At 36.2% G+C, this 13,664-nt stretch overlaps 1 protein-coding gene across 1 annotated transcript in view; it reads right to left on the bottom strand.

Annotated features, from left to right (window-relative positions):
- LOC111867314 (solute carrier family 2, facilitated glucose transporter member 10) overlaps positions 1-13,577 on the bottom strand; it is a 42,038-nt gene extending 28,461 nt beyond the window's left edge. Inside the window, exons 1-3 of the mRNA XM_023857060.2 lie at positions 13,273-13,577; positions 12,793-13,148; positions 2,383-2,978 (exon numbers count right to left, since the gene is read on the bottom strand). Of these exons, the coding sequence (XP_023712828.1) occupies positions 2,383-2,978; positions 12,793-13,111 (915 nt within the window). The 5' untranslated portion in view covers positions 13,112-13,148; positions 13,273-13,577. The remainder of the gene's footprint in view (positions 1-2,382; positions 2,979-12,792; positions 13,149-13,272) is intronic.
- Between the last annotated feature and the right edge of the window lie 87 nt (positions 13,578-13,664).

Below are 13,664 nucleotides of genomic sequence, written 5' to 3'. Positions count from 1 at the left end.
CTTGCTGCTTCACTGTGCCTTACAAAGCTGTGGATGCCGGTTCTTCTCCTAAACTTCTCGAACCACCCATGGCTTCCCTTAAATGCTTTTTCTTCGGCTGTTGATGATCCTGGAGTCTTCTTAACGAGGTTGGTGGAAATCACTTTTGCCTTCTCACAAATGATGTTCTCGTTAATAGTGTTGCCTTGCAATTGCTTTTCGTTTATCCATATGAGGTGCAACCTTTCAACATCATCGAGAATATGTAACTGTTGCGTAGATATTCTTGTCACTCCCTTTGAAGCATCTATCTCCTTAATCTTGTTCTTGTTGTTGAGGATAGTGCAAATCGTTGATGTAGACCAATTGTATGTGTGTGCTAGATCAGCCATGCTCACACCTTGTTCTCGCTTTTCAATGATTTTACGTTTCATTTCTATGGTTATTTTTATTCTCTTATGGCTCTTTTTGCGGCTTTTTCTTTGGGGACAATTTCGCAAGGGTTATTAAACTTTGCACAAAAAAAAATCACAAATAATATGTCTGAACACAAGTTTGGAAAAATGTGTGATCACAAGTGACACTAAGATGGTAGCAGAACGAGTGCTAAACACAGACTGATGTAGCAAGCGCACAATCCGTGACTTTCCTTCTTGTCACTCGTTATGCGAAATGTCGCTCATTAAGTGAGTCATTTTTTTACAATTTGTTTTGCTCGTTATGCAAATTACTCGTTATGAGAGGTGCTTGTTAAGTGAGGTTCCACTGTACTGTTTTGTTTGCCTTCTTATATCACAGCTTCAACTGCCTAGTTATGTAGTATCAAATAGTAGAATGTGTGAATTCAGAAATGTAAAGGATGTTCCAGGGAGTGCTCATAGCCTACTTTAAACTACTACACTGGCATTTTATTGGAAACATCTTTGTCACACAGCCAGCCTCCGGGCTAAGAACTTAAACCTTGTTTCTACAACATTCCACATATGATTGGAATATGCAAAATATACGACAATACTGATAAAGTTCGATTAAGGAGGAACTCAATTTGAATCTCATACATATAGCATTTTTCACAGCTTCCTTCAATCATTCCAGCCAAAAGTCAGGGGGCAGTACCTCAAAACAGGATAACACTGATTTTTGCCCATCCCTTTCTGATTCGCATGTACTTATCCTCTACAACCTCTCAGTTCACACAGCATCACAAAACACTCAACAAAACAGTATTAACAAAGTTAGTGTGAAATCACTGACAGCAGAACATTAAGATTTAACATTCCTAAAATTGAAGTCCACCATAGGACAAGATCCTGAGCCAGTTCCACCCACCCCTCAGAGCCTATTTACCCATGCTCCATCTAAGTAATGAGGAGCCAGGATAGCGTAGTTGGTATAGCGGCTGGCTACAGGCTGGACGATGGAGAGGTTGGATTTCGAGTACCAGTAGGGTCAAGAATTTTCGTTTCTCCACAGCATCCAGTCCAGCTCTGGGGCCCACCCAGCCTCCTATCCAATGAGTACAGGGGGCTCTTTCCCCAGGGGTAAAGTGGCAGGGGCGTGATGCTGATCACTCACCTCCAACTAGTGCCAAGGTCAGGAAAATGCAGATCTATACATCCACTCCCCCATACACCTTAAAGTGTACTGTTTAATTAGTTGAGCAGAGGGACAACTTTACCTTTAACATCTAAGTAATATCATCATACCTCCTAGCAGCTGCTATATCCAGAGGCTTCACTGCCAAAATTCTGTCTCTCCCATCTAATCCACATTTACCACCCACCGTAACGTCCTTCATTTCACTGCCCTAGTGATACTAGGTGACCTGTATAAATCAGCAGCTCCTTGTTACATGATATCCTAAATTTGAAACTTCCTCCTCTTTCCTGAGCACTTTGTTTTAAATACTAATAATTTATGTACATCCCTCAAAGTAAGAAACCACACGTCACATCCATGTTAAGACACTGGGAAAACTATTGTTTTATATCGCTTGATCTTTGAACCTAATAAGGAGGCGGCAGGTAGCAATTTAGGATATTACACAATGAGGAATTTCATGGGTTATACAGATCATCTAGTATAGTCAGGATAGTGAAATTTATGAGACTATAATGGGCTACATGTGTAGCTGCGATTGGAGAGATACATAGCGAGTTTTTGATGGGAAACCTCTTTGAAAGTTCCCACTTGTATGACCATGGATGAGACGGAAAGACAACATTAGGAAGTATATTTGGGAAACAATTTATGAGCATGTGATATGGATGGAACTGGCTCAGGATAGTGTATTGGTATTAGCAGTAGTGAATTTTCAAGTTCTACTACCAGAGAGTTGGTTTTTGTCAGTTAAGCTTTGGTGTCTTGATAGTAGCTAAGTGGGGAGGGGGGGGACATACTTACCTTAATAATATTCAAAACTATAGCTGCTACTGTAAAGGCTGTATCTGGACAGACTCCCACAAGAAGAAACACTCTAGGTGCATAATACAGTACAACAGGCCTCCCTGAGAACTGCTGGAGGAACACCAAACCAAAAGCCAGCAACAATGTCTCAACAACATTCCCCAAAGCAGAACAACTAGTGGACTGCTTGGTTTGGAGATTTTGGGACATCTGTAAAAGCTTAAAGTGTGGTGAATACGGGAGAAAAATGAGGGTCACAAGACCCTGCATAACAGCGGGAACTGCACTCAGCCATATCATCATGCGCCACTGTGTGTCATCACCAATGCAAGCTATGCTTGATAGCAATAACCCTGTAGCCACTCCCAGCTGGTGAAGCAGAACAGCACGTCCCCTTAAATGTGGTTCTGACACCTCAGCAGCATAAATGCACTGTGTCACAGCAGACAATGCACCTGAGAAACCTCCCACCAATCTACCACACAGAAAAAGTGGAAATGAACTAGCCAGTGCAGAAAACACAGATCCCAGCATCATGAGACCTGCAGTGCAGCAGATGGTCCATTTTCGCCCACATCCATCAATCACAATACCTGCAACAAAGAATTATGCATTCAGTATCCTCCTGTGGAAACACTAAGTGCTGTGTCTATACATGTAGCAATTCTAATCAATACCATCAACACAACCATCTAATATTAACATGATTTTATTTTAATGTAGTACATGTTCTCAACCTACTACTGGGTCATCCTCAGGAGGTACAATATATAAAAACATAAATTAAAGAATTGTCATGCCATATATCTTATTGAATATGGGCCCAATGTTCATGAGATTCACATCTGGTCTCTTATGCAGTTGGATAATTATCACATAGTTAAACAGTGACATTTAAAATATTGCCATGTGTTACAGTGACTCTCGATGGGGTTTTGGATTGGAGATTGGATTTACTGACCACTTTAACATATGACTAGTGACTACACTTAATTACAGCACCATCGCTGATTTTCACACTTTACAGTTCACTCGAGAACAGCCCCTAGTGTCTTCACTAGTAAGTAACTGCCTCGTAACAGCTTCCTCTACTTCCAGGCTAAAGTTCTCTCTGAATGGTGGCTCGCTTCCAAATCTGTAACTATAACTACAGTTATACATAGTGGTGTAGTTTACTTGATCTTATCTACTGCAGAACTGTAACAGTACATAACAGTAGTGCATAAAGAACTCAAATGTGGTGCTAAAATTTGGCACAGAATCTCAAGGCACTTCAAATAATACATTACTGTACAGCTGTGGTGTGCATGCATGTTCATACATGTGTACACACTATGTTCACATTATTCTGTGCTCTGTTATGTTTTCAATTATATAGATTTCTTGTGAAAAGCAGTACACTTCACAGAATAATTTAAATGATTAACAGCATTTCAGTAGGAGCAAAAAAGAAAATATTAAGTCTAACAAGTACACACAACCTAACAATTCTGGTGTGTTTCCTCCCTTCTAATTACTCCAAATTGTAGGACGTGCACAAATAAGTGTATTGGGAATAAAATGCATGTTTAGTCTTCCTCTACAATGTGTGTTCAAAACACTTTTCACCATTATAAATATTTAGCAAGTTCCATCTGAGAAGCATAAAAGAACGTATGTAAGTCTCAAGATCATAAAAGAATGTATGTAAGTCTCAAGATATAGTGTCCATTACTGTTGTGTTATTATAATCAATATGGGGATGTACTGGAAAATTTTAGTAAAACATCCTGTTACCAAATTTAATGGAAATCCATTCAGCAGTTCAGTCTGCTCAGAGTTATTCCATGCAGGTAGACTGACAGAAGGACATACAGACACAACAAAGTTAACAGGCACATTTTTTTAACTTTTTGGCTGCAAACACAAACCAAATTATTATTCTAAGAAAATTCCAGTAATATAAAAACAAGTGCAAAACATTAGATTTAAAACATACACAANTCTCAAGATATAGTGTCCATTACTGTTGTGTTATTATAATCAATATCTGATGGATGAGATGAAAGAACACAGGTTGAAGAAGATTTCTCAGCACACTCTGCTACTGTAAGTACTGTTAAACTCNGGTAGACTGACAGAAGGACATACAGACACAACAAAGTTAACAGGCACATTTTTTTAACTTTTTGGCTGCAAACACAAACCAAATTATTATTCTAAGAAAATTCCAGTAATATAAAAACAAGTGCAAAACATTAGATTTAAAACATACACAAAAAAGAAAGAGCATTACCTGAAAAGTTACAATTAAACTTGTATTACATTTCTATCATGAATACCAACATCAATACATTATCAATTACAGCAGTTACAGTTTAAAGAGAAGTGACTGATCTGATGGATGAGATGAAAGAACACAGGTTGATGAAGATTTCTCAGCACACTCTGCTACTGTAAGTACTGTTAAACTTGAATTATAAACATTATGGCATGAATGTATAAGGCGTGGGTCTTCTTGGCCCTTGCACCGCAGCCACAGTGCTCTATTGTGCCTTTAAACATTATGGCAACTAGTGCACAAACACTTAGTACTAGAATGGCATTCATACCTTGCCTATCACGCAATTTCAAGGTTGGACACCAGCCAAATGCTTTAGACTTCTACTTGGGAGATGTCCACACCGAATCCTGGCCAGAACACTGGATATCCTGACTGAGGATTTTTGTGGCTTTCCTAGGTCACTTCACACAAATTCCAGGACAGTATCTGCTTCCTTCTGAATGCTGTCCAGTTCATCAATTGTCAATCAACCTACTATTCCATGCTATACAGTCTACAGTCTACATATAATAAAATTATCCACAAAACACTCATGAGACATTGGAAAAGTACAGGGCAGACAGAAACCTAATCAAAGTTTGAATTGATATTATTAACGCCCATCATGGCGGGCGTTGATACTTTGTATGCGGATCAATCTGAAAAGACTACGTATTTTAATGAAGAGCCTGGCATTAATACTTGTCTTAAGTGTATATATTTAGAAGAGTATCTACAGGTAGTGTTATCTGAGTTAAAATTGATGAAATTGGCATTTAAACTTTTATATGCCGATTCTAATATGGCTGGTCCAGTGAGTGAGGTTAGACCACACCTTCTGCTGGTTCATGGCGAGGTATTGTCACCCACTATGTGGCAAACTGCAAAACCTAAACATTATAATATGAGTAATAGGGTAGGAGGATGTAATGCCGCTAAGGTCACGTACATGTAGATATAGTTTTTGGGGGGTAAAATTGGAATAATAGTAGCTAGACCATAAGATTAAGAAACAGCCATGATGAAACGAACCAGGAAGCTTGGGTTTACAAAGAATTTAACAGGGAATGCCTGAGTCATCAGAATGCTAGCACGGCAGCGTAAAATCGCTGACATTGAGGAAGAAGCTATATGAAGTAGGTCATAAACACTATGGCAGGAGGAAAACGCTGAGTCAGAGGAGGCGGTAGACCCGAAAGAGTCAACCCCTTCTCGATGGGCAACCAATGAGGGGGCCACACCGACCCAAAAACACGTCAGAATGGGCAGGCCAACATACCCGGAACTCGAAGAATCAGCAAAGAGAGGTTATATAAACCCTAGAAGACTTAATCAAAAAACCTTTTGCCTTTTGGCTTTTGAATAATATTAAGTAACTTAGAGTTCAGCGGGAGGCTATCGCCGAGAGAGCGATGGCCGTGAGTCGGCGCTGGTTGGTGATGGCGAGCATCTGTTTTCTCAGCTCAAGTAAGTGAAACCAACTTCATATAGCCATGAACATTAAGTGTGATAGTGACAAATGTAAAGTGTAAACCCCAGAGAAAGATAGTGCTAACTAGATGGACTAGGTTCATTCAGAAATACAGAGGCGTAGAATACCCGACAGTGGGGTGACAGGAGGTAGACTTAATGATGGCTGCAGGTTCATTATCCAGTGTAATACAACCGACGAACGTCGGTAAGTGTGTATATAGTATGTATATAGTAACATAGGGCAATAGAATAGGATAGGCATGTGTGTGAGTTTACTTTAACCTAGCAATTCCTTAAGTGTTACCCTCTTCCCTGACGACTCCAGGACCTCCCAAAGCTTCGGCGAATTACGAGTTAAGCCAGGACAGTGACGTAAGCAACGATAAGTTTACTAGTTTTCTTGATATAACAAGATGGTGGCAGCATACTAAACCGGGTGACAGAGTGGGATACTTCCATGCCCCCTGTCACCACGGCATAATAGAGGTGTAGCGACAGCATAACAGTGAAGACAGCAGTGAGATAACCCATCCACCCCTGTCGTAAGGACGTAAGAGCGTAACAGTGATGGAAGCGGTGGGGATTTACCTCCACGCCCCCTCCACGACGTAACAGAGGAACTGAAGTGCTACAAATTACCAAACCAGTATTAACCTCAAATAGATATGATGTGTTATCGAACCTTCCTGAATATGTACCAAGTGTATCATCGCCCTGTAATAATAGAAGAATAGATATGATTATTCCAAGTGTTACTAAATTAAGAACCAAGAGACAATGTTATATGGCTAAGCACCCCAAATATCATCATCACCATATGATGCAGCAGGAGGTATCGACAACCAAGATGGAATATGAAGATGGAATCACCTGGGTCACGATTTTAAACATTATCAAATACCAATTATTAATAATGGGCATGTTAACCCCCCCTACAAAGGAAAGATAGGAAGTTATTTAATTGTGATGGTGTATCAAACGTCCAAAAGACCCCTGGTAAATCTGCCGTGAGGAAAGATGTTAGGAAGGTAGTAATTCTTGGAGATAGCCATTCACGGGGGCTATCAGCTAAGTTAAATGATAAGCTCATGAACTCTTTCGAGGTTATAGGCTATACTAAGCCAAATTGTCACTTAAGGACCCTACTATCCTTTGGTAATCAAGATAGTGCAAATTTGACCAAAAAGGACATGTTAGTCCTGGTAGCAGATATGAATGATGTAATTAGTGATAATTGTGTAAAGGAATTGTGGCATATTACTCAATTTGCTAAAAAGAATAGTCAGACAAATATTATACTACTAATGCCACCCCTGAGGTTTGACCAAGTATCTAATGTATATATAAATGATGATATTAAGAATTTTAGCAAGAAATTGTGGAAATACATGAAATTGAATGCACATGTTACTATTCTAGAAAGTCCTCAAAATAGAGACTATTTTACCAGACACGGCCTTCATTACAATGGATATGGCAAAGATATTATATGCAGTCAGCTTGCTTTGAGTATTAAGAACTTGTTCCAGCATACGGAGACACCACCCATTAGTTTAGGTTGGGACGACAAACCACTGGTTTTAGTGGAGATAATACCCCCTATTACTTGTAATGAACCTAGTAAGACTGCATCAAATGAGGGTGAGGAAAACAGTAAGTTGAACAAACATAATGCCTATAGAATATCAACAAGACGAAAGAAGCTACCAATTAATAGAACAGGTGATTTTTTTATGATCAGCTTAAACATAAACAAAGTAATAAATAGACCAAATAATAAATTAGTTTTTAACAGTTTCTGCAAATAATAACGAATGTAATAAGTTTAAGTACAAGGTACCCTTCATGGTATACCATCAAAACATCAGGTCAATACGAGGTAAAATTGATGAACTGTTAAGTATATGGTTTGATGCATACCCCCAGGTACTTTGCTTATCTGAACATCACCTACGTGATCAAGAAATTAGTATGTTATGCTGTAGTCCATACCGATTGGCAGCTAAGTATTGTAGAAGTACTAGCAAGTCTGGAGGAGTATGTATTTATGTACACGAATCCTTATCATTTACAGTTATTGATCTGAATCAGATTTTGAAGTGTGTGCCGTCAAACTATATTTAATGTCTGTTACTTATTGTATAATATCAATCTATAGATCTCCAGCAGGGAAAATCCTGTATTTTATTAGCACTCTGGACTCTGTCTTAAATAAGCTCCATTCTACATCCACAAATTTAATCCTCTGTGGCAATTTGAATATTAAGTACCTCAGTAATAGCAACAGCAAACCCTAACTAGACTCTTTATTAACTACATATAGTTTGTATAACATAGTAGATTTTCCAACAATGACTGATAATAAATCTGCCACAGCTATTGACGGTATTTTTATTGATAAATGTAAAATAAGTAATTATTCTATTATTCCTGTTGTGAATGGCTTGTCTGACCATGATGTGCAGTTCTTGTTATTAAATAACTTCACATCTCAAGTCTTGAAGGGTCAGTACTATTTTAAACGCCAGATTAATAGAATGAACATTGAGAATTTTAATTTCAAATTAAGTTATGAAATATGGGACGATGTATTCACAGATGGTGATGTAGATAATATATTTAATAGCTTTTTAAATACTTATTTGAGAGTCTTTAATGGCAGTTTTCCTCTCTGGAAAAATCTTTCACAATTACGATAACGAAGTTTGGTTAACTGCTGGAATCAGAATCTCGTGTCAGCACAATAGAAATCTTCATATGCTATGTAGGAGTATAGAAAGTCCTTCTTTGCTTGCCTATTATAAAAAATACAGTAAAACATTAAGAGAAGTAATGAAAGCTGCTAAAAGAATATATTATAAGAAATTGATTGTTAATTCTGATAACAAGTCTAAAACAATATGGAATATAGTAAATAATGAGACCAGTAAATATAATAATAATCATGACCCTCCGCCATTAATCAAGGATGGTAAAGAGATTAACAATGGTCTTCATATTGCAAATGCTTTTAATGTATATTTCAGTACAATTATGGATAATCAATCCAATGGCCCTCATATAAACTCAGGGTCGAATGTCAGTAAAGATAAGTTTTCCCATTACTTAACCACAGTAACTATAGGACCCATGAGTGAATTTAAACATGTACCTGTAACTAGTAAAGAGACGAAAGATCAAATCACTTAAAAACAAAAAAAAATTCTTTGGTTATGATGAAATATCATCTAAAGTACTCGTACTAAAGTCTAGCATGCCTTATAGACTACCTCCACTTATCTATATATGTAATAGGTTTCTGTCTATAGGCATATTTCCATTATGGCTGAAATATTCACAAGTGCACCCGATTTACAAAAAGGGTGAAAGGGCAGAAATTTCAAATTACATGCCAATTTCTTTACTTACTTCCTTTTCAAAAATATTTGAAAAAGTTATATACAATAGTCTGCACATTTATATATCTAACAAAATCTTGGATACTGATCAGTATGGATTTAGGAAGTATTGTTCTACAGAATCTGCTACCTTTAACTTCATTTGTAACATTTTGCATGTTGGATAGTAAAAGATTGGTTGGTGGAGTCTTTTGTGATCTGACCACAGCGTTTGATAGTGTTCATTCATTCATTCATTCATTTATTCACATTCCATAAAATCCTTACATGGTTTAAACAACCAACAGATATAGAAATCGTCAAGTAGTATGAACTCATCTTGCTTATAAATCAAGCAGTTGTCAAATAGTTTGCAATATAAAACAAGTTTAAGAGTTTACACAATATCACAGTAATCAATATACAATATAAAATAATGGTGATAAGTAATATGGATAATAATATTGACAACTAAACAGATAAGAAGTATTATTACAGATAAAATGAAGTTACTTGGTCAATTTCACATCATTCTTTCCATAAAATCCTTACATAGTTACACAACCAACAGATATATAAATCGTCCAAATATAAATCCAACATCACGAGATGTTGTTGGCAAAGTTAAGTTTTATGGTGTGCAAGGAATATTTCTAAAACTGATTGCCTCTTATTTGAACAACAGATATCAAAGAGTTGTAATAAAGGAGAAATAATTTTGTAATTCGTTCTCGAATTGGGAATGAATGAAACTAGGAGTTCCTCAAGGATCAATTCTTGGTCCATTGTTTTTTCTTTTGTATATAAATGATTTGCCGGCTATAATAAGTAATGTGTCGAAACCTACCTTGTTTGCAGATGACATTAATTTAATACTTGTTTCTCCTGATCTTATGCAACTTAAAAGTAATCTTGTGGTTGTTTTGGGGAATACAGTAGATTGGTTTCAGGCTAACTAATTGACATTGAATCTAAAAAAAAACTCGTTTTATGTACTTTAAAGCAAAAATGGGTCAATCTGACCAATCCACTTTAAAGTTCATGGACAAGCAAATAAATAGCACACATTGCATTGATTTCTTGGGGGTGACACTTGATTCAACATTATCCTGGCAAGGGCATATAACCAGAGTAATTACTAAGTAGAATTCTGCTTGTTTTGCTATTAGAACCCTCAAATTGTTTTTAACGATAGAGAATTTAAGGATGGTATATTTTGCATATGTTCACTCTGTCATTACGTATGGTCTTCCCTTTTAGGGAAATGCTCTTAATAGCAAAAACGTTTTTATAATGAAGAAGAGAATTATAAGAGTTATTTTTAATGTGAGCCCCAAAATATCTTGTCGGGGACTTTTTAGACGTTTAAATATTTTACCTTGTTATTTTCAATGCATGTACTCCTTGTTGTTGCTGGTAGCAAAAAATGCATCTAAATTTGTAATTAGCAGTGAGATATATATACGATAAATACAAGACAAAGCATTAACTTTATTTGCTTTCGGTTAACTTGTCCAAATGTCAGAAAGGTCCCTACTTTATGGGTATAAAGATATAGGAAATTTCTATATGATGTTAATAAGTTTAAAGTGGTTACTAAGAAAATTTTTACAGGAATATTTTTACTCAATAAATGAATACTTCGAGTGGTCTGATAAATGAAATAAAATTTTATTTATGTTGCTGTTTGGGTCACATTCTTATATTGACTTACACACTTATTTTATATTTGTATATTATTTTGCTATTGTATGTGTATAATTTATCATATTAATGTATTATTGTATTACTGAATAGGGTGTAATGTCTTTGTATTACTGTATTACCAACTGACAAGGCTGCTTGTTGTATGGCCACTACTGTATCTTATTTTATTGTATGTGGACATCTATATCCTAGGTGATGATCACTGTTATGGATTACTCGAAGAAAAATAAAATGAAACGAACTATTTTCACACATTTGTGTGAAGAAATACACTTTTTTTATAAGCCTTTGTGTCTGAATTCTACTAATATCTTTCAAATCAATCTGACAGATTTCCATGAAATTTGCAATCATGCCATTAAAGGCCATTTTGCTTTTCTAGTGTTTAATGCAGTGCAGACTTCTGTGATGTGAGCTATATGAAAGGCATTTAATGTATGGGTCTTGAAACTTTGTGTAGCAGTACCTCTTAGAAAATTATGCAACTTTTTCTAAGGTTATTTTTGTAGAATGTAAAGCAATAACATGTTAGCTATGTGAAATCTTTAATATTTGACTTTCAGTTTGACAGTGGTAATTAATGAATTAATGGATCTGAGAATGTGAATTTTTTTATGATGACCCATCACATATATACTCCCAAATTCTGTACAAAACTGTTTTTATGTGGTAAAAACTACATACATTCCATACATTAGTTTTCTGAAAGGAACATCCTTATCATAAATGGTGCTCAAAAGCATCATATTTTAAGGAAAAATACATTTATATTTCTAAGACACAAAGGAATATTCACTATGCATTTTCATATATCACAATTTCAATTGCTTATCTCTATAAAAATCTGTTTTTCAATCTGTTTAACAATTAAAGTATGATTTTTAGATCTCAACAGATAGAGAAAAAATCAGTTCTTTGAAATAGTTCTTAACAGCTCAATAATAACTACAATTTGTACTCTAAATCCCTTCATACATAACAGCTACAAATAATACCAGCAACATTTTATCCTTTAATTTACTTGACAATTATCAAATTGTTAATATTCAGAATTAACTTGACTTGTCATATATCATGTACAATGATCTACAGTGACGAAATAAATCAATCAATCAATCAATCAATGCTGTGTTAAATCTCATAAATTATGGATGAGTTTAGATGACACACATAAATTCATAATAAAACAGGATAAAGATGAATTGTGAGTTTGGAAAGATGTGAGTTGAGGCTGCAGTCTATCTGATGAAAGACACCTGAACACTTAAGGAGGAATTGCAGAAAATGAGAACTTCAGAAATTATAGTCATTCTCATAATAAAGGTACCTTCCATGCATGATAAAAATGTTTCCTTCAAGTGCTCATATAAACAATAGCCAGGTGTCTTCTTAATACCTGGTTTGGGAAGAGAAGATTGTGGTACAGGATTTAAACGGGATTTACAATCTGGTATATGGAAACTGGTGAAAGTAGTAAGTTCAATTTATCTGGGCTAGAGGATGGATTCAACTCTGTACATAATGATTTTAAATCTAATTCGGACATACCTCCAACAAAAGACGCAATTATCGCTCCAAAAAACCATGTGCTAGATACCATATACTGCTCCAAGCACGTTAGTTCATAAGTGTCCTTAATCTGTGAAATTATGTTTGTCCCAATACCCATATCATAGCCAAAGGCAAGTCCTCCAAAAACTGCGACAAATGATGTCAATAACAAAGAAATGTCACTTCTGAACGCCACATGTGTCACATCTGCGCCAGTAATATTGACAGGTTGCTGTACCGCAAGTGCAGCACTGGCTTTTTCGCGATCTTCATTCTTCCCACTGAGGAGAACTGTAGTATCCTCTTCATCCGACATTTTTCTTTACAAATTTCAGTACTGTTGATTTTTATCACTGTAAATAAACTTCAACTTTGTATTTTGATAACCTTAAACATTATCTTGCCTTCATATTTAATACCTCCTACGTTGTCAATGTAATTTGAATACACACAGATCGTTTTTAAATTCTCATATACCTCTGAATTAACTGGCCTAACATCACACAACTCATACGGTTTCATACATTATTTTCAGAATTTCCAAGAACTACGTTTTACACTCGCCTACTTGAATACTTGAAAGACACACATACACCCTTACTCGTTGCTCGTTAGCGAAGTATGTCCAGGTAGATGGGATCGATGGGATGAGCCTTTTGTATGGCTGTGGGATATATCTGTCGTAAGATCGACATCTTCTTTCGGTTTATACAGTTAATTTGTGTTAGTTTCGGTGTCAGTGTCGAAAACGTAAATCTGTCTCTCCGGCGTTACCGCCACATTAATTTATACAACTGAGCGACCGAAATCGGTGAGAGAATTTATGCAATTCCAGTAATTTACGACAGATTACAGTAGACAACTTTCTC

Source organism: Cryptotermes secundus, unplaced genomic scaffold (genome assembly GCF_002891405.2).
Source record: "Cryptotermes secundus unplaced genomic scaffold, Csec_1.0 scaffold1882, whole genome shotgun sequence".
Lineage (NCBI taxonomy): Eukaryota > Metazoa > Arthropoda > Insecta > Blattodea > Kalotermitidae > Cryptotermes > Cryptotermes secundus.
Note: the sequence above shows the minus strand (reverse complement) of the source record. Positions and strands in the feature narration are given on the sequence as shown.